Source organism: Cherax quadricarinatus, chromosome 3 (genome assembly GCF_038502225.1).
Source record: "Cherax quadricarinatus isolate ZL_2023a chromosome 3, ASM3850222v1, whole genome shotgun sequence".
Lineage (NCBI taxonomy): Eukaryota > Metazoa > Arthropoda > Malacostraca > Decapoda > Parastacidae > Cherax > Cherax quadricarinatus.
Window position 1 is genome coordinate 13,276,539 of NC_091294.1, and position 20,762 is coordinate 13,297,300.

General features: G+C 39.3%; 1 protein-coding gene across 4 annotated transcripts in view; it reads left to right on the forward strand.

Annotated features, from left to right (window-relative positions):
• Positions 1 to 20,762, forward strand: part of LOC128706599 (uncharacterized) — a 482,754-nt gene that overhangs the window by 371,964 nt on the left and 90,028 nt on the right. For all 4 annotated transcript variants that reach the window (XM_070090188.1, XM_070090200.1, XM_070090197.1 and 1 more), the window contains exons 22-23: positions 4,826 to 5,498; positions 17,728 to 17,861. In XM_070090188.1, coding sequence (XP_069946289.1) covers positions 4,826 to 5,498; positions 17,728 to 17,861 — 807 coding nt within the window. The remainder of the gene's footprint in view (positions 1 to 4,825; positions 5,499 to 17,727; positions 17,862 to 20,762) is intronic.

The window sequence follows — 20,762 nt, forward strand, 5'->3', positions numbered from 1 at the left end:
AGCTGGCCAGGTTGTATAATAAACCCCAATCAACCATTGCTACTATTGGTGGTACAGCTGCTGCTGCTGCTGCTGTACCACTGTCAGCTGCTGCTGCACTGTCAGCTGCTGCTGTACTGTCAGCTGCTGCTGCTGTTGTACCACCGTCAGCTGCTGCTGCTGCTGTAGTACCGTCTGCTGCTGCTGTACCACCGTCAGCTACTGCTGCTGCACTGTCAGCTGCTGCTGCTGTTGTACCACCATCAGCTGCTGCTGCTGCTGTAGTACTGTCTGCTGCTGCTGTAGCATCGTCTGCTGCTGCTGTAGCATCGTCTGCTGCTGCTGTAGCATCGTCTGCTGCTGCTGTAGCATCGTCTGCTGCTGCTGTAGCATCGTCTGCTGCTGCTGTAGCATCGTCTGCTGCTGCTGTAGCATCGTCTGTTGCTGCTGTAGCATCGTCTGCTGCTGCTATAGCATCATCTGCTGCTGCTGTAGCATCGTCTGCTGCTGCTGTAGCATCGTCTGTTGCTGCTGTAGCATCGTCTGCTGCTGCTGTAGCATCGTCTGCTGCTGCTGTAGCATCGTCTGCTGCTGCTGTAGCATCGTCTGTTGCTGCTGTAGCATCGTCTGTTGCTGCTGTAGCATCGTCTGTTGCTGCTGTAGCATCGTCTGCTGCTGCTGTAGCATCGTCTGTTGCTGCTGTAGCATCGTCTGTTGCTGCTGTACCACCGTCAGCTGCTGCTGCTGCTGTAGCACCGTTGTTGGTGTGGCTTATTGAGAATACCAAGAAACAATTAACCCCAGAGGATTTGCCACCCAGGATAACCCAAAAAAGTCAGTGTCATCGAAGACTGTCTAACTTATTTCCATTGGGGTCCTTAATCTTGTCTCCCAGGATGCAACCCACACCAGTCGACTAACACCCAGGTGAACAGGGAAAAATGCTTGGAACCAGTGCTCATATTGGTGAATTTAAAGCCAGCAAAGGTTGGTTTGAGAGATTTAAGAATCGTAGTGGCATACACAGTGTGATGAGGCCTGTTCTGGAAGAAAATGCCAAACAGGACCTACAGTACTCAGGAGGAAAAGGCACTCCCAGGACACAGTGTCTCATCAGTCATTGCTGCATCTTCAATAAAGGTAAGTGTCATTTATTCTTCATTTAGTAGAGTAGCACATGCACAATATATATTGTGCATGTACTACTCTACTATTGTGCATGTATCCTTCTCTTTGTGTGTAGGAAAATGTATATTTCATGTGGTAAAAATTTTTTTTTCATACTTTTGGGTGTCTTGCACGGATTAATTTGATTTCCATTATTTCTTATGGGGAAAATTCATTCGCATACCGAACATTTCGCATAACAACCAGCCCTCTTGCACGGATTAAGGTCGCTATGCGGGGGTCCACTGTAATAATAAAAAATAATAATAGTAATATCTTTATTTCTACAAGTACATGTACAAGGTATACAGGCCTAGCTGACATCAGTGACATGCTTCTATATAGAAAACTGTGTTATGTAGAGCATTTCGGGCAAATTAAATCAGTTTTGTCCCAGAATGTGACCCACACCAGTCGACTAGCACCCAGGTACCCATTTTACTGATGGGACACATAGACAACCGATGTAAGGAAACACATCCAATGTTTCTACCCTTGCTAGGAATCGAACTTGGACCCTCACCGCGTGAAGCAAGAGCTTTAGCCAACAGGTCACGAGGGGGGCTAAAGTCCCCATGTTTACAGTGAATCAAATAAGTGAACGGTATTTAGATGAGGGTAAAAAGGTTTTTCATTGCATTTAGGGATTTGGAAAAGGCATATGATAGGGTGGATAGGGGAGCAATGTGGCAGATGTTGCAAGTGTATAGAGTAGGTGGTAAGTTACTGAAAGCAGTTTAGAGTTTTTATGAGCATAGTGAGGCTTAGGTTAGGGTGTGTAGGAGAGAGATTATTTGCCAGTAAAAGTAGGCCTTAGACAAGGATGTGTGATGTCACCATGGTTGTTCAATATATTTATAGGTGGGGTAGTAAGAGGAGTGAATGCTTGGGTATTGTCAAGATGTGTGGGATTAAAAGATAAAGAATTTAACACTGTGCTTTTGGGAGATTCTGAAGAGAAGTTGCAGAAGTTGGTGGATGAATTTGGGAGGGTATGTAAAAGAAGGAAATTAAAAGTGAACATAGGAAAGAGCAAGGCGATAAGGATAAGAGAAAATTTAGGTAATGAAAGACTGGATATCAGATTGGAGGGAGTATGGAGGAAGTGAATGTTTTCAGGTATTTGGGAGTGAACTTGTCAGCAGATGGGTCTATGAGAAATGAGGTGAACCATAAAATTAACGAGGGCAAGAAAGGTGAGTGGTGCACTGAAGGCTCTGTGGAGACAAAGAACATTATTCTTATTTTTTAAAGAACATTATCCATGGAATCAGAGGGGAATGTATGAAAGTATAGTGGTACCAATGCTCTTATATGGGTGTGAAGCTTGGGTGTGAATGTTACAATAAGGAGAAGGCTGGAAGCAGTATAGACGTCATGTCTGAGGGCAGTCTGTGGTGTAAATATTATGCAGAAAATCCATAGCTTTGAGATTAGAAAGAGGTGTGAGGTTTCTAAAAATATTATCCAGAGGGCTGAGGAGGAGGGGTTGTTGAGATGGTTTGGATATTATGGTGTAAATATTATGCAGAAAATCCATAGCTTTGAGATTAGAAAGAGGTGTGAGGTTTCTAAAAATATTATCCACTCTGGCTGTACCCTTCTCCAGAACATCACTCCATCTGAGATCATATATACCCAGGATGACTCGAGTATGGAACACATTCGTACAGCATTATGATGTCAGCGAGATAGTCAGTTGATCAGATGAAAATGCTGGCCCACAGATGGCTCGGAACTTCATCATGTTCCTTAATTGTATGTCTCATAGCAGTAAAAATACTTTCAAATGAGCTGATGTAGGTAACAGCTCTTAGCTTGCCATTAAAGTTAGGAATCCTTAACCTGTAAATAGCTTGTCAATAAAACTAGGGATCCTTAATTTTGTCAAACCCTGTGTAAAAAAAAAAAAAAAAAAAAAAAAAAAAAAAAAAAAAAAAAAAAAAAAAAAAAAAAAAAAAAAAAAAAGAGGGGTTGTTGAGATGGTTTGGACATTTAGAGAGGATGGAACAAATACAGTGGACCCCTGCCTTACGATGGCATTGCATTACGTTAAATCCGCCATATGATACATTTTAACGCAAAAATTTTGCCTTGCCTCACACTAAAAAACTCGCCTTGTGGGATTCGTCCAGGACTCGTCCCACGTGTGGCCTCAGCGCCAGTGTTTACAAGCCAGCCAGTGCGGTCGCATCTACGCATACATTTCACATTATCCCAGTGTTTTTAGTGCTTGTAACTGCAAAATAAGTCACCATGGACCCCAAGAAAGCTTCTAGTGCCATCCCTGTGGTAAAAAGGGTGATAATTAGTATGGAATTGAAAAAAGAGATTAAGGAAATGTGTGCAAAGTGGCTTGAAGTGCAAACCTTTATGGATGAAAATCACCCTCACACAGCTATTGCAAGCCGTGCTGGTGACTATTACAATGACAATGTTGTGAACCACTTTAGACAAATCATAAAGGAACGATAGGTACAGAGCTCTATGGACAGATATGTTGTGCGACAGAAGTCCAGTGACTCTCAAGCTGGTCCTAGTGGCATCAAAAGAAGAAGGGAAGTAACCCCGGACAAGGACTTGATACCTCAAGTCGTAATGGAAGGGATTACCCTTCTAAACAATAACACTGCCACACTCTCCCCTCCTCCCATCCCATCAATCATCACCAGATCTTCAATAAAGGTAAGTGTCATGTATTCTATTCTTAGTAGAGTATTAACTGTGCATGTCTTCTTCAGTTTGTGTGTACTAAAATTAATATTTCATGTGGTAAAAATTTTTTGTTTTTTTATACTTTTGGGTGTCTTGCACAGATTAATTTGATTTCCATTATTTCTTATGGGAAAATTAATTCGCCTTAGGATAATTTCAGCATACGATGAGCTCTCAGGAGTGGATTAATATCGTAAGGCGGGGGTCCACTGTATAGAATGACTTGGAGGGTGTATATATCTGTAGTGGAAGGTGGGGGAGGGGTTGTCCTAGGAAGGGTTGGATGAGGGGGGTAAAGGAGGTTGTGTGTGCGAGTGGCTTAGACTTCCAGTAGGTGTGCATGAGCATGTTAGATAGGAGAGAGTGGAGGCAAATAGTTTTTATCACTTGACATGCTGTTGGAGTGTGAGCAAAGTAACATTTATGAAGGGATTCATGGAAACCAGTTAGCTGGACTTGAGTCCTGGAGGTGGGAAGTATATTGCCTGTGCTCTAAAGGAGGGGGTGGAGATATTTTGCAGTTTTTTAACTGTAGTGTCAGGACACCTCTGGCAAGACAGTGATGGAGTGAGTGATAATGAAAGTATTTCTTCTTTTTTGGGTCTCCCTGCCTTGGTGGGGAACAGCCGATGTGTTAATATAAAAAAAAAAAATCAGTATAATCTGCTAACTGCACCAGTAACATACTGTACAATGAATGAATATCATGAATACAGAATTGGCAATAGAAATAAGACATCACATAATATCAGAGATGCATAAAGTGAATCCACTTTAAGAGAAGGAAGTGAAGGCCCATTCTTTTGTCCAGACTTTATCTGTAGACTTCCCAGGCAAATTGTGTTGATTATTAATCATAAAGAGTCTGTGTTGATACTCAACTTTTTTTATTTTGTTCATTGATTTCAGTAGAGTATATCTCATATTTTCCTATTTTAAGTGATGTTTGTGTCTAACATTTCAGATGAATGAAGCTGGTACTGGGAATGTAGCCTCTACATCATCTACATCTCATGGACGACACACACAGGAGAACACCACTGCTACTCAGACAGAGTCCAGCGTTTTCTCCCTGACACCTCACCAACATGCTGGCCTTAGCCATGCTACAGAATTGTCACAAAGGTCAAATCATCATGGATCTCGTACATTCAGCTTGACATCATCCACAGGATCCTCAGTTACACATGGGTCTGCTCATTCTTCTCACCCTTCATCACATGTAGTGGCTCATGCCTCCATGCCATCATCATCGCCACATCCACCTCCTCACATAGCAACTTCAATATTCCATTCTTCATCCTCGGGTAGTGGGCAGTGGCAAGTTCCACCTTCAGCACCATTACCATCACCCAATGATAATGGGACCAGTGTTGAGGCTCTTATCGATAATTCTGTAAACTCTCATCAAGCTTCTCAGCCTGAATCTTGGGCAGTAAGCAGCAGCATTGGACAGGTGGCAGAAAACTCTGCACCAGCATCACCACCCGATTCTAGACTGGCAAATAATGTTGGCCAGTCAGGTGGAGCAACTACAGCAGAATGGGCAGTGCCTGAACATGAAGAAGCAATGATGGATGACATTGTTGAACCAGCATTACCAGTACATGACTTAGCTGAAGCAGACCAGTCACAAGGTACACTTTTTTGTGTCTCATAATTAATTACATTATATATACAGAGAATTCGAAGTGTGGAAATTAGGAGAAGGTGTGGAGTTAATAAAAGTATTAATCAGAGGGTTGAAGAGGGGTTGTTAAGGTGGTTTGGTCATTTAGAGAGAATGGATCAAAGTAGAATAACATGGAGAGCGTATAAAACTGTAGGGGAAGGAAGGCGGGGTAGGGATCGACCTGGAGGGAGGGGGTAAAGGAGGTTTTGTGGGCAAGGGGCTTGGACTTCCAGCAAGCATGCATGAGCGTGTTAGGAGTGAATGGAGATGAATGGTTTTTGGGACCTGACGTGCTGTTGGAGTGTGAGCAGGGTAATGTTTAATGAAAGGATTCAGGGAAACCGGTTATTTTTATATAGCCGGACTTGAGTTCTGGAAATGGGAAGTACAATGCCTTCACTTTAAAGAAGGGGTTTGGAATATTGGCAGTTTAGAGGGATGTGTAATAGGATGATATGTATATAACTGGGGCCCTGATATTATATTCTATATGGAGTTTATTATATTATTTCGGGTCACTTTTTATACTATATCTTTATATATACTTCTAAGCTGTTGTATCTGGGTGCCTCTACAAAAACAGTGATTATGTATGAGTGAGGTGAAAGTGTTGAATGATGAAAGTATTTTCATTTTGGGGATTTTCTTTCTTTTTGGGTCACCCTGCCTCGGTAGGAGACGGCCGACTTGAAAAAAAAAATAGTTATCCCTACAAATGTGTGGGGTTATGTTCCTACAGATCCCACAAAAGTAGAAACCATGACTAATATTAAATTAGCCACTTAAATTTTGTTTCATTTTTGTATTCACTGTTTTTTAACCCTTAAACTGTTCAAATGTAGATCTACATTTTTTCAACATTTGAAAGTATGTATAAAAATGTAGATCTTCTTTTTGTGTTTTTACATTTGAAAACATGTAAAAAAAAACTGTGATCTACTTTTGTTTTTTATATTTATATTTGAAAATATGTAAAAAAAAAAAAATAATCTACTTTTGGAGCACTACGCATGTGAACATAGATCTGTTTGGACAGTTTAAGGGTTAAAGACCTTATCTCTGTTATACAGTAATGTATATTACAGTACTGTATATTATTAACCCTTTCGGTGTCAACCCCATTGTGTCACAGCTTTGAAGCTAGTGTTGGTCCCGTATTGTGACGCTATGAGCTCAGCTCACTCAGATGAGCTGTGAGCAGTAAATTTGGGTCTAGATATGAGAGAATGGGTCTTATGTGGTAAGTGTGCAGCATATGAAAAACATCTGGCAGCATGCAGTGCATAATGAGAAACAACTGTGACTGTGTTTTTGGTTTAAAATGGCAACCTTGCAGTGTATTTTCATACATTTTTTATGGTTGTATTCTTGGTTTCTTGGTCTCTTTTGATAGAATGGAAGATATATTACAGAAACAGAGATGATTTTTTATTAGTTTTGGGACTGAACGTACAGTGGACCCCTGAGTTTCATGATTAATCCGTTCCAGAGAGCCCGCCGAAGGTCGAAATTCACGAAACTCGAAACCATTTTCCCCATAAGAAATAGTGGAAATAAAATTAATCCGTTCCAGACACCCAAAAATATTAAAATAAAATATTTTTTTCAAATTAAATAAAGATTTACATAATGAAAACAATCAGAAATCAAGTACATGCTTGCCTTTTCACATATTATCGACTGCGTAACACTATCTCCTGCTAACTGTTTTTCGGTAATCCACACCAACAATAACCTCTCCACTTCTTTGAGGATTTGTGATCTCCTTTTTGTCAGCATATCCACCCCTTTTTCAACAACAGCACACTTCATTTCCTTTCCTTTCGCCACGATCGAAGTGATGGTTGAATGGGGCTTGCCATACATCCTGGCAAGCTCAGTAACACGCACTCCACTCTCATATTTTTCAATGATTTCCTTCTTGAATTTGATCGTGTTCCTCACTTTCTTTACCAAAGGGCTTGCACTAGCTTTCCTTGGGCTCATGGTGACTTATTTAGCAGTTGTAATCACAAAAAACAATGGATTATTACGTATGAACCTGTGGGGTGATGGTCACGTGTTGGTAAACAATGGCACACTGAGTGTGAATGGCATGGGAGACTGGCTTTGTGTGCGCAGTGACAGGCGGATGGGTACCAGACGGTTACTGAAACACGAGTTTTTTCACGAAACTCGAGGCCAAATTTTTCCAAAAAAACTCGCCGAAGGTTGAATTTCATGAAAGTCGAGGCTGCCGAAACTCGAGGGTCCACTGTAGCTTGAAATTGAGCTCAAAGTAACAGAAATGTTTGATTTTTGCCAATATTTCAAAGTACACAAATGATGTCACTTGTCCAGTACGGGTCCAACTGGCCAGTCTGATACGCATTTAGGAATGCACTGACATTATTTATATGATTATTACAATAATGCAGTAGTCTGCATGACATTTAATCTTTTATTTTTTGTGTGAATAAAAATTCAAAATGAAAAGCAAGCATAATATAAGAGGGGCCTGAAGATGTGACTAAGGAACAGAGGAAATGTTTATTTAGTTCCAGGAATGTCTACAATGTTTATTCTAGATCCTATTTTCAAATTAGCAATTGTTGAATTTTGTATGAAACTGGGCAAACTACTAATTTCTTATCATTTTATTGGATAGTTGAAATTGGTAAATGAGGATTTTCTTGTACTTGGTCAATAGAATAGATGGAATACTAGAGAAATAGCTATGAGTTTGGTCGACTAGAACAGTGGAATTGGCCAAAATTAAAGCATAAAGTGGATGAAATTGCCAGTGCATAAACATTGCCAGGACTGCTAACTTTGTGAGAGCATCATTCCATAAGTTTTCCATCAAATTTCATACTTTTGGTTTCATTACCTTCAGAAAAAGATTCTTGAGCATTTCGTAAGTTTTTTTTTTTTTTTTTAATTCTTTGTCCTTGATAGCAAGTTTGAGAGCAGGGGTTTCAACACTGAGAGGGTTAATCTGGTCATTACCTATATTCATATGAAATGATGACCAGAATAAGAAAAAAAAAATTGAGTGCAGGGAAGCTAATGATCCAGAAGAAATGTTTTATATTTGAATCTGTTCACTTGCACATCAATAAAATTGATGAATAATCAAAATTCAGAAATATAGGAGCTTGTGAAATTGTATGGATGACTACATGATGCTCATGAAATTTAAAATCTCTAATATAAGTTACATGATGATTTTTTTTATTTAATGTGTATCATTCAAGACCTAAGATAACTCGTAAGATTTATTATTTACAGCAAGCATTGTGATTTTCAGCCATTTATATACTGTCCATAGAATAGAATTTCTCAAATGTACACCTTGTTTAAAAAACTAATTCTTATTAATTAATTATTAATAAATTATTGTTAATAACTTGTCATTGTACTTTGATCCATTCTCTCTAAATGTTGAGGTGGTTTGGTCATTTACAGCAAATGGATCAAAGTAGAATGACATGGAGAGCATATAAATCTGTAGGGGAAGCACAGCGGGGTAGGGGTCGTCCTCGAAAAGGTTGGAAAGAAGGGGTAAGGGAGGTTTTGTGGGCGAGGGGCTTGGACTTCCACCAGCCGTGCACGAGCGTGTTCGATAGGAGTGAATGGAGACGAATGGTATTTGGGACCTGACGAACTGTTGGAGTGTGAGCAGAGTAATATTTAGTGAAGGGATTCAGAGAAACCGGTTATTTTTATATAGCCGGACTTGAGTCTTGGAAATGGGAAGTACAATGCCTGCACTCTAAAGGAGGGGTTCGGGATATTGGCAGTTTGGAGGGATATATTGTGTATCTTTATATGTATATGCTTCTAAACTGTTGTATTCTGGGCACCTCTGCAAAAACAGTGATTATGTGTGAGTGAGGTGAAATTGTTGAATGATGATGATGGAAGTACAGGAAGGCCCCACTTATACGGCGGGTTAGGTTCCAGGCTACCGCCGTAAAGCGGAAATCGCCGTAAAGTGGAACACCCTTTTTTTCCACTTATAAATGCATACAAACACTAGATAACAAGTTTACACTAACATATATTAAGTTAGCAATAGAACCAGGCATCAAAAAACAATAAAAAGGTACAATACACACATAGTGCACTCATTACTTACCTTAAAATATTTATAGTCTTAATCTAGGGTGAGACAAGTAGTATTTATTGTAAGAAATCAAGTGTGGTATGTATTTTAATAGCCTCACCAGGCCACCCCACCCACACATACTATTCTATGATATTTAAGCATCCCAGAGCGATAAAATGTATATACAGTTCACTCATTACTTACCTTAAAATATTTGTAGTCTTAATGTAGGGTCAGGAGTAAGTAAATGAGATAAAACGAATAAATGAGAGAGAGAAAGAATGAATACATGAGAGGGGGCAGGCGCAGTTATGTAAACAAACCAGGGGAAGGTAAGTTTTGTAAACAAACGAAGTGTACACGTCTGGTTTGTGTACAAGTTACATTGTGTACAGGTTGTCTCTACATTGATACGGTAGAATTAATAAAGAAGAACACTCCCATTCTCATGTAACATCATTTTGAGAAGAAATGAAGCTCTGAGTGAAGGCAATGGAAATAAGTCACACTGACTTTTTTGGGTTATCCTAGGTTCTCTACACGTATGTTGTTATGTATGATAATCTATGTAACTGTATTTGTGTATACCTGAATAAACTTACTTACATACATACGAAAGGAATAATTTTCTACAGTTACCCCCAGTAACACATTTACTCTTATGTTAGATTAGAGAAAATGTTATTCTTGGCGTCACTTGTACAAGTTATGTGGCTCCCACATCTTATATTTATGTTTATTTATTCTATTGTGGGGTGTATTTATCATCTTTTTATGTTATGTATCGTGTTTATTATATAATTTTGAAAAAAATATCATGGATGGATTAATGAAAATGTGTATATTACCGTAATATACGACATTTAATGAGACTCGGTATTGTTATTATCACCACTTGTGCAAGTCGTCTGCTACGACATCTCACATTTGTTTATTTATTCTACTGTGGGGTGTATTTATCTTATTTATATGTTATGCATCGTGTTTATTATATGATTTTGAAAAAAATATCATGGATGGATTAATGAAAATGTGTATATTACCGTAATATACGACATTTAATGACTCAGTATTGTTATTATCACCACTTGTGCAAGTCGTCTGCTACGACATCTCACATTTGTTTATTTATTCTACTGTGGGGTGTATTTATCTTATTTATATGTTATGCATCGTGTTTATTATATAATTTTGAAAAAAATATCATGGATGGATTAATGAAAATGTGTATATTAACGTAATATACGACATTTAAATGACTCGATGTATGTAAGTTTATTTAGGTACAGGTATACATAAGTATAATTATCAGAGTATATATAAAATATGAAATAACTTTTAAAAACATTTGAAATTTTGGAGTTTCCAGACAAAATGGAGAGACTTAGTGCTTACTGAGCTCATGGAGAATGTAAACAAACAGGGTGGGGCACGGTGACCGTATTAGAAAGTCAGGTGGGGGGAGCCGTATAGTGAGTTTTGGTCATAATTTGAAATGTCCGTATTAGCGGAACGCCGTAAAGTGAAACGCCGTAAAGCGGGGCCTTCCTGTATTTTCTTTTTGGAGATTTTTTCTTTCTTTTTGGGTCACCCTGCCTCGGTGGGAGATGGCCAACTTGTTAACCCCTTGACTGTCGCAACCCCCAATCCTGAGGTATCTCCTGGTGTCGCAAAATTTCAAAAAAAAAAAAAAATTACTTTTTCTTATGAAATGATAGAGAATCTTTTTCCAATTGTAATGACACCAAAAAAAATGAAATTTGATGGAAAACTGATGGAATTAAGCTCTCGCGAAGTTAGCGATCTCGGCGATATCTACAAATCTGCAATTTCACCCACTTTGAGCCCTATTTTCGGCTAATTCCATTGTTCCAGTCGACCAAACTCATAGCTATTTCTTTAGAACTCCATTTTTTCTATTTATTGAGCACAACAAACTGCCCATTTACCGATTTCAACTACCCAATAACATGATCAGAAATTTGCAATTTGGCCAATTTCACAAAAATGAAAAAAATATGACAATTTCAAAATAAGGTCCAGAATGAACAATGCAGGCATTCCTGGCTCTAAAATAACATTTTCTTTGTTCGTCAGTCATGTCTCCAGGCCCCTCTGATATTACTCTTGCTTTCTATTTTGAGTTTTTATTCAAACAAAAAATAGAAGATTTACTGTTATGCAGACTACTGCAATATTGTAATAATTGTATAAATAATGTCAACCCATTCATGACTGCATATTAGAATAGCCAGTTGGACATTTATTGGAAAATGATATCATTTGTTTACTTTTGAACATCGGCAAAAATTAAACATTTCCCCTACTTTGAGCTCCATTTCCAAGTTCTTTTTATAGTAAAACCAATCAAAATCACCACTATTTCTATAATATGTTTTCCATTCTATCAAATGAGACCAAGAAAATGAGAATACAACCATAAATACTATACAAAAATAGACCACAAATTCGTCATTTTAATTAAAAAAAAATGGTCAGAGTTTTTTTTTCTCATTATGCACTGCGTGCTCCAGGATTTTTTTATATGGTACACACTAACCACACAGACCCATTCTCTCACATGTGGGCCTACCAGCTTTCTCCTGCTTGATTTGAAGCCGTTAGAATTTATGAGTACAGTGGACCCTCAACCAGCGATATTAATCCGTTCCTGAGAGCTCATCGTTAATCGAAATTATCGTTAGTCAAGTTAATTTTCCCCATAAGAAATAATGGAAATCAAATTAATCCATGCAAGACACCAAAAGTATTGAAAAAAAAAATTTTTACCACATGAAATATTAATTTTAATACACACAAACTGAAGAAGACATGCACAGTTACATGACACTTACCTTTATAGAAGATCTGGTGGTGATTGATGGGATGGGAAGAGGGGAGAGTGTTGATGGTGTTAGTGTTTAGAAGGGAAATCCCCTTCCATTAGGACTTGAGGTGGCAAGTCCTTTTTCGGAGTTACTTCCCTTCTTCTTTTAATGCCACTAGGACCAGCTTGAGAGTCACTGGACCTCTGTCGCACAACATATCTGTCCATAGAGGCCTGTACCTCCCATTCCTAAAGTGTTTCACAACATTGTCATTGTCACAATTAAACACTTGTTCAGGTTTCAATTCTTCACTGTCTATGTGCTCCTTGAATTCCTGCACATACTTTTCAGCTGCTTTTTGGTCCAAACTGGCAGCCTCACCATGCCTTATCACACTATGTATGCCACTACAATTCTTAAATCTCTCAAACCAACCTTTGCTGGCCTTAAATTCACTCACATCACCACTAGTTGCTGGCATTTTTCTAATTAAATCCTCATGCAACTTCCTAGCCTTTTCACATATGATCGCTTGATTTCGTTTATCCACACCAATAACAGTCTCTCAACATCTTCTATCACTTGCAATCTCAGTTTCGAAAACATAGTTGCACCTTTGGCAAGAACAGCTTCCTTGATTGCCGTTTTCTTGGCCACAAAAGTAGCAATGGTTGATTGGGGTTTTGTGTACAACCTGGCCAGCTCGGAGACACACACTCCACTTTCATACTTAGCAATGATCTCTTTCTTCATATCCATAGTAATTCTCACTCTTTTTGCTGTAGGGTTGGCACTAGAAGCTTTCTTGGGGCCCATGGTGACTTATTTTGCAGGGGCAATCACTAAAAAGGCTGTGATAATATGAAATGTTCCGATTGTATGCTTGGAAGCGACCACGGTGGCTGGCTGGCTTTTTAAACACTGGCCAGAAGTGGACGTGTCTCAGACGGAACGAATAGTGTTGGTCGAGTTTTTTAGCACTAGTCGAGGCAAAATTTTTGCGTTAAAATGTATCGCTGGTCGGATTTATCGTTAATCGATGCCATCGTTGGTCGAGGGTCCACTGTATATATACGTCAAAGATGGTACCTCGTAAGACGTATATATATGACCGAAACAGTCAAAGGGTTAAAAAAAAAAACTTGTTAATTAATTATTTTTGAGGGTGTGTAAAGGAAGAAAGTTGAAAGTGAACATAGATGAGAGTAAGGTGATGAGGGTATCAAATGATTTAGATAAAAAAAAATTGGATATCACATTGGAGAGAAGGAGTATGGAAAAAGTGAATGTGTTCAGATATATCGGAGTTGCCTTGTCAGCAGATGGATTTTTGAAAGATGAGGTTAACCATAGAACTGATTAAAGAATAAAGGTGAGTGGTGGTTTGAGGTATCTGTTAAGATGAAAAACATTATCCATGGAGGCACAGAAGGGAATGTACGAGAGTATAGTGGTACCAACACATATATGGGTGTGAAGCATGGGTTGTAAATGCTGCAGCAAGGAGGAGGCTGGAGGCAGTGGAAATATCATGTTTAAGGGCAATGTGTGGTGTAAATATTATGCAGAGAATTCATAGTGTAAGAATTAGGAGGAGGTGTGAAGTATTAGTCAGAGGGCTGAAGAGGGGTTGTTGAGGTGGTTTGATCATTTAGAGAGGATGGAACAATGTAGATTGATTTGGAGAACATGAAATCTGTAGTGGAAAGAAGGCGGGGTAGGGGTCGTCCTAGGGAAGGTTGGAGGGAGGGGGTAAAGGGGGTTTTATGGGTGAGGGGCTTTGACTTTCAGCAAGTGTGCATGAGCGTGTTAGGAGTGAATGGAGACGAATGGTTTTTGAGACCTGACGAGCTGTTGGAGTGTGAGCAGGGTAATATTTTGTGAAGGGATTCAAGGAAACTGGTTAGCCAGACTTGAGTCATGGAGGTGGGAAGTACCTAGCCTGCTCTTTAACCCCTTCAGGGTCCAAGGCCAAAATCTGAAGTGGTGCTCCAGTATCCAAGAAATTTTGAAAAAAAAAAAAAAATGATTTTTTCTTACAGAATTAAAGAGCATATTTTTGTGAAGGTAATAAAACAAAAAAAAAATTCTGATCAGTACTTACCGAGATACAGTGCCAAGAAGTTAACAAAAATGATGTGGTGGCGGCAACATCGACGAATTCCACATACGCGCATTACATTATTTAGCGGTTTTTAAAGTTTTTTCTTTTCTTTTCCAATTTTTTTCTATTCCTACTAACATTTGGGGCCTGAGAGACCAATACTGTATATAATGTATATATATATAAACTCACTGTATTGAACACAATAACCGCACTAAAGTTATTATCATATTATTGTTTACCACTGTTGTTTATTACAATAAACATGCACAAATCTTGTATAATACTAATGTTCTATCATATATTTACATATTTACAATCACTGGACATGGTTTTAGAACTGCTGGAGCTTGTGGAACTCCTTGAAACAAGGCACCATGCACAGAGGCACCTTACATTCCTCACACATAAACCGAGTGTCTTTGCGTCTTTGTTGCCGTCGTTTTGTTTGTGCACAGATGATGCATCTCTTCTGAGCAAATTTCTTCTGAGTTGGAGGAAGCTGTATTATGAAATGATCACCTTCCCTCCTCAAACGCTTGGGTATATCCTGAGTAATTCGAGGACCTTGTTGTATAGCAGGTGTTCTTGCCTGGTACTTCATTATGAGTTGTCTGACAACAGACAAACAAAATTCACCATACGGTGGTCTGTTGCCAGTCTTTATTTGGTACATATTATATGCATTGAGCATAGAAATGTCCATGAGATGGAAGAAAAGTTTCATGTACCACTTGTAACTCTTATGAACACAGTCAACAAAACCAATCTGCATGTCACATTTGTCAACCAAGCGCATGTTTTGTGTATAATCAATCACTGTCACTGGTTTTCGAATACGTTCATTAGTCACTCGATCAACTTTGCCACTGTCTTGCACTTCATTACGGTGAATGGTTGTCAACAATGTGACATCTCGTTTGTCATGCCACAATAATGCCATGATGTCATTGGCAGTAAACACCTGCACGTCATCACCACGAGCACCTGCGTTGAGCCTGGGCATATGTTTACAATTAGAACGCACTGTGCCACACACATATGTCTTGTTCACTTGCATGAAATCACTGAGTAATGGGCTTGTGTACCAGTTATCGGTATATAATGTATGCCCCTTACCAAGATAAGGTGTCATCATGTTTCTCACTATGTCACCTGAGATACCCAATAACATCTTGGTATCTTTCAATGTTTTACTTCCCGTGTATACAACAATATCCAACACCAGGCCACTGTCACAGTCACAGAGTGCAAACAGTTTTATACCAAAGCGTTTCCTCTTGCTCGGTATATACTGCTTGAATGACAGTCTACCTTTGAACAAAATCAAACACTCGTCAGTTACAAGATTCTTGAATGGATAAAAGTATATGCTGAACTTTTGTTTGAGATACATGAAAACATTTCTAATCTTGTATAACCTGTCACTTCTGTCAGGCCTGGTTTTGTCAGAGAAGTGCAACATACGTAAGAGTAAGATAAACCTGTTCACTGGTATGATTTCACTGAAGACCGGGGTAGAAATTAGCCGATCTGTGGACCAGTATGCTTTTATATTATGCTTATACACATGAGGCATAAGCATTATTGTTGCAAAAAGCAAATACATTTCTGCAACAGTCGTCTCTTTCCACCTGTGTAATCTTGACTGTGGTGATGTGATCGTATTTGCCATGGTGTACTCAAAATACTTATTACTTTCCCTGACAATAGTTTCCATCAATGGCTGGTCAAAGAATAATTCAAAGAATTCCAGTTCATTGGCTGTGGTTCCAAGGGGACAAGTAGGTAGAATTCCACTTTGAGAGTCATCAAAGTGGTGAGGCTTGGGAACAAAATTGGGATTTTGCTGCCAATCCCACATACGGTTTGCTGGTGGATACTGGACATCATAGGCTGGTTGTGCGGGTGGTTGTGGTTGTGGTGGGCTGGTGGCAGACGCTCCACTTTGTCCTTGAACTGACGAGTCAGCAGCGTGGGTCCCAGCCTGGGCTGGTGAGTCACGCATGGCGGTACCACTACCATCACCACTAACACCATCCACTGATGCCTGTGGTCTATCCATGCCAAGTGTAGCCACATCATCCTCACTATCACTACCTAAAACTGGTGTAGGGCCACGGGATGTACTCCGGGATGTACTCCCGGATGTACTCCGTCCCCTGGGCACAGCATAGGGTACACTACCCGAGCGCATGCGGTGGCGAACATACCGACGCTTCACTGGTGAATATGATTCCTCACTATCACTACTCGAATGATCGTCGAGCGCAATAAAATCACAATCCACGTCACTATCATCATCATTACTGAAGTCAGAGGCCTGGCCACGCGAAAATATTAGTTTTCTCTTGCGTTGAGGAACAGCCGACCGTGAGTCACAAGTGCCCACACCAGAGGTAGAAGGTTGAGGATCGTCAGGGTTTTCTGCACTATTATCGATATTCTGGTCATTCTTTTCGGTCACTAACTGATCAAAGCCGTAGAATTCGTCAACATTTCCATTTCCATCAGTGTCAGAACTATCAGATAGAAAGAGGAGAGTCCCAATTTTCCGGGGAGTGAGAGCTGACTTTCGACGAGGCATGGTGAACAAGGGTAACTGAGCCGGCATTCCCACAATGCTATGCGGGCGCCTAGATTTTTTGTTTATGGCACACACCCACCACGCAGACCCGTTCTCTCACATGTAGGCCTATGAGTGCTTTCGCGCTAAATTTGATGGCGCTAGAATTTTGGCGTAGATCTATGGTTTGGACACTCAACGTGAAGCCGTAGATCTACGGGACGGACCCTGGAAGGGTTAAATGAGGGGTTTGTTATATTGGCTGTTTGGAGTGACATCTAAACTGTCATTTCTGGGTACCTTTGCAAAGACAGTGATTATCAATGAATGATAGTGAAAGTGTTGAGCATTGCTGAAAGTTTTTTCTCTCTTTTTGGGTTTTTCTTTCTCTTTGGTCACCCTGCCTTGGTGGGAGACAGCCAACATGTTAAAAAAAATTTTTTTGATATTCTTCTTAGTTGGGCATCTCTGATTCAATTTTGTTTTAATATTTCTCTTACTTCCTTATAGGCAGTTTACTCTGCTATGACATAATTTAGCTTGGAAATTTGATTTCAGCCCTTGTTGTTAAATTATCTGATATCATACCCTCTTTATTTTTTTAAGATGCTGGTGATGCAGCAGAGGGTGATTGGGAAGACTCTCAAGCTGAGGGAATACAGGGTGATAGTGTTGGTGCAGCTGGTAATGCCAGTCCTCAACACCCATCTTGGCTACAGTCCAGAGGAAAGTCCTCTCAGGTTAGTTTTGTTGTTGTGTCCACAGTGTATCAAGCTATTTATTTGTTCCATGTGTTCTGTCCAGTGAATAGCCTAAACTTGCCTATTAAACTATGCCTTAGTTATTGGAATTACATTTGCCATCTGGCATTTTTTTAGTTAGTGATCTGTTGGATGTTTGGGTGGAAGCAGCTTGTCTTGGGTTTCAAGTACTTGGTAAAGGCCACCTCCAAATTAAATAATCTTAATGTAAATTGACTTGATTTGCTCAATACATTGTATTATGCCACCTTTTTTGTATACATTCCATACCTCCACATATATGATAAAGCATTTAACAGTCTCTCTTCTAAGTATATTACAAAAGTCACTTCAAAGAACTGGCTAAGAGAAGCTGTCCAGCCACACTTACTGTGTCCTGTATTGTTTGTCTGCTCTATCTGCATGTAAGTTCGTTATAGAAAGCACATGCTCAAGTGATCTTATCTTGCATAATCAAGGAGTATTATACTATTCTGGTGATGTTTGAGAAAGCCTAGGGAACGAATGAATTTGACAGTTAAAAACAGATGAGGTGAATTACAGTATTAGATGGTGAGCTGGAGGTTTTGGGAAGATGGCAGAAATATTTTGAGAAACTGTTAAATGTTGATGAAGAGAAAGCAGCTCAGGGAGGCATAAGATCTTTAAGGTATGAGGAAGAGCCAGATGTTTTTTATGGTTTTATTGGTTGTTTCTTGGTGTTATTTGATAGAATATAAGACATACTACTGAAGTAGAATTTTTTTTTTGGGCAACAGTAGGACTTTCAGTCCTATTTTAAGCCAATTCCATTGCTCTGTTCAGCCGAATTCTTAGCTATTTTGTTAGAATGCCTTCCATTCTGTCAATTGAGAACAAGAAATTGCCCATTCAACTATTTTAGCTACCCTATAAAGTACACAGAAGTCTGGTAATTTGGCTAGAAAGGGTCCAAAATAAACAATATAAACATTGTTGGCACTGAAACATTTCCTCTGTTCATTAATCACATCCCCAGTCTTCTTCTGTAATACACTTGCCTTCCATTTTGAATTCATTATCGTGCAAACTTTGCTCTATTTCTCGGATAATACAATATAACCAGGAATGATTGGTCATGGTTTATAGTGTCCTAATAATTGAATCAGACCTATTAAAAATGCTTAAAACAGCTTGGTGGGTGTTGAGCTCATGACATAGAACTACATGAGGGATCCTGGCCTCAGTGACTTAGTTCCACATGGCAACCCCTGAAAGGGTTAATAAAGTTTTTGAGACAATGGACCACAGTAAAGAATTTGATGTTTATTAGTAAAGCTTTTGATGGAGTTCCTCACAAAAGCTTTAAGAAAAGTGGCAGCTCATGGTATAAGAGAAAATATTCTAACATAGATTAAGGCATGGCTGACCAACAGGAAACAGAGAGTCTGCATATATGGAGTGAAATCTGAATGGGGACCAGTCACTAATGACATTTCACAAGGACCAGTTTTAGCCCCAATGTTGTTCATAATTTACATTAATGACCTTGACTATGGAATAACAAGTGATCTGTAAATTCACTTATGACACAAAATAATAGATTCTGAGTATGATACCATTGAACTTCAGGAAGATTTGGACAAATTAATGTCATGGTCTGAAAAGTAGCAGATGCAGTTCAGTGTGATAAGTATAGAGGAATGAAAATAACCCTTATATGTACTTATAACCGCCCAGGGAGGTACTACCATCCTGCCAAGTGAGTGTAAAACGAAAGCCTGTAATTGTTTTACATGATGGTAGGATTGCTGGTGTCCTTTTTTCTGTCTTATAAACATGCAAGATTTCAGGTACGTCTTGCTACTTCTACTTACACTTAGGTCACACTACACATACATGTACAAGCATATATATACACACCCCTCTGGGTTTTCTTCTATTTTCTTTCTAGTTCTTGTTCTTGTTTATTTCCTCTTATCTCCATGGGGAAGAGGAACAGAATTCTTCCTCCGTAAGCCATGCATGTTGTAAGAGGCGACTAAAATGCCGGGAGCAAGGGGCTTGTAACCCCTTCTCCTGTATAAATTCCTAAATTTAAAAAGAGAAACTTGTTTTTCTTTTTGGGCCACCCCACCTCGGTGGGATACGGCTGGTACGTTGAAAGAAAAGATCAAGAGGTATAAGTAACAAGCGTCCAGAAGTTATTTTACAGCTCTGTGTGTATCACTAGTAAGGCCTCACTTAGATTATGCAACTCAGTTTTGGTCTGTACTACAGAATGGACATAAATGCATTGGAGAACATACAGAAAAGGATGACAGAATTAATCCACTATATAAGGAATCTTTTATACAAAGATTGAGAGCTTTGAGCCTTCACTCTCTTGAGAGACTTATAATGAGGAGAGATATCATTGAGGTATACAAGTGGAAGACAGACGTAAATAAAGGCAGTGTAAATAAACTACTGAGGATATCGAATAAAGTAAGAACTCAAAATAACAGAGTTAAACTAGATAAGTTTAGATTTAAAAAGGACATAGGAAAGTACTGGTTTTCAAACCGAGTTGTTGAGTGGAACAATCTGCCAAGTATGGTCATAGAAGCTAAAACCTTTGGCAGCTCTAAAAATAGGTTAGATAAACATATGTGTGGGAACAGTTGGGTTTGATTAGGACCTGAGGTATTGAAGCGAATTTCTTGGGTAGCTTTGGGAATAGGTTGGACATATGTGAAGGATGGAGTGATTGGATATGAGAAGGACCTGTCTAGTACAGGCCAGGAGGCCTGCTGTATTGTTACTCCATTCTTATGTTCTTAAGATGAGGAGGAGTTTGAAGTCATCTGTCCCTCTGTTCAAGACGGGAGAAATATCAGAGCTTGAATGAGTGCAGAGATCGTTTATGGCCCGCATAGAGCC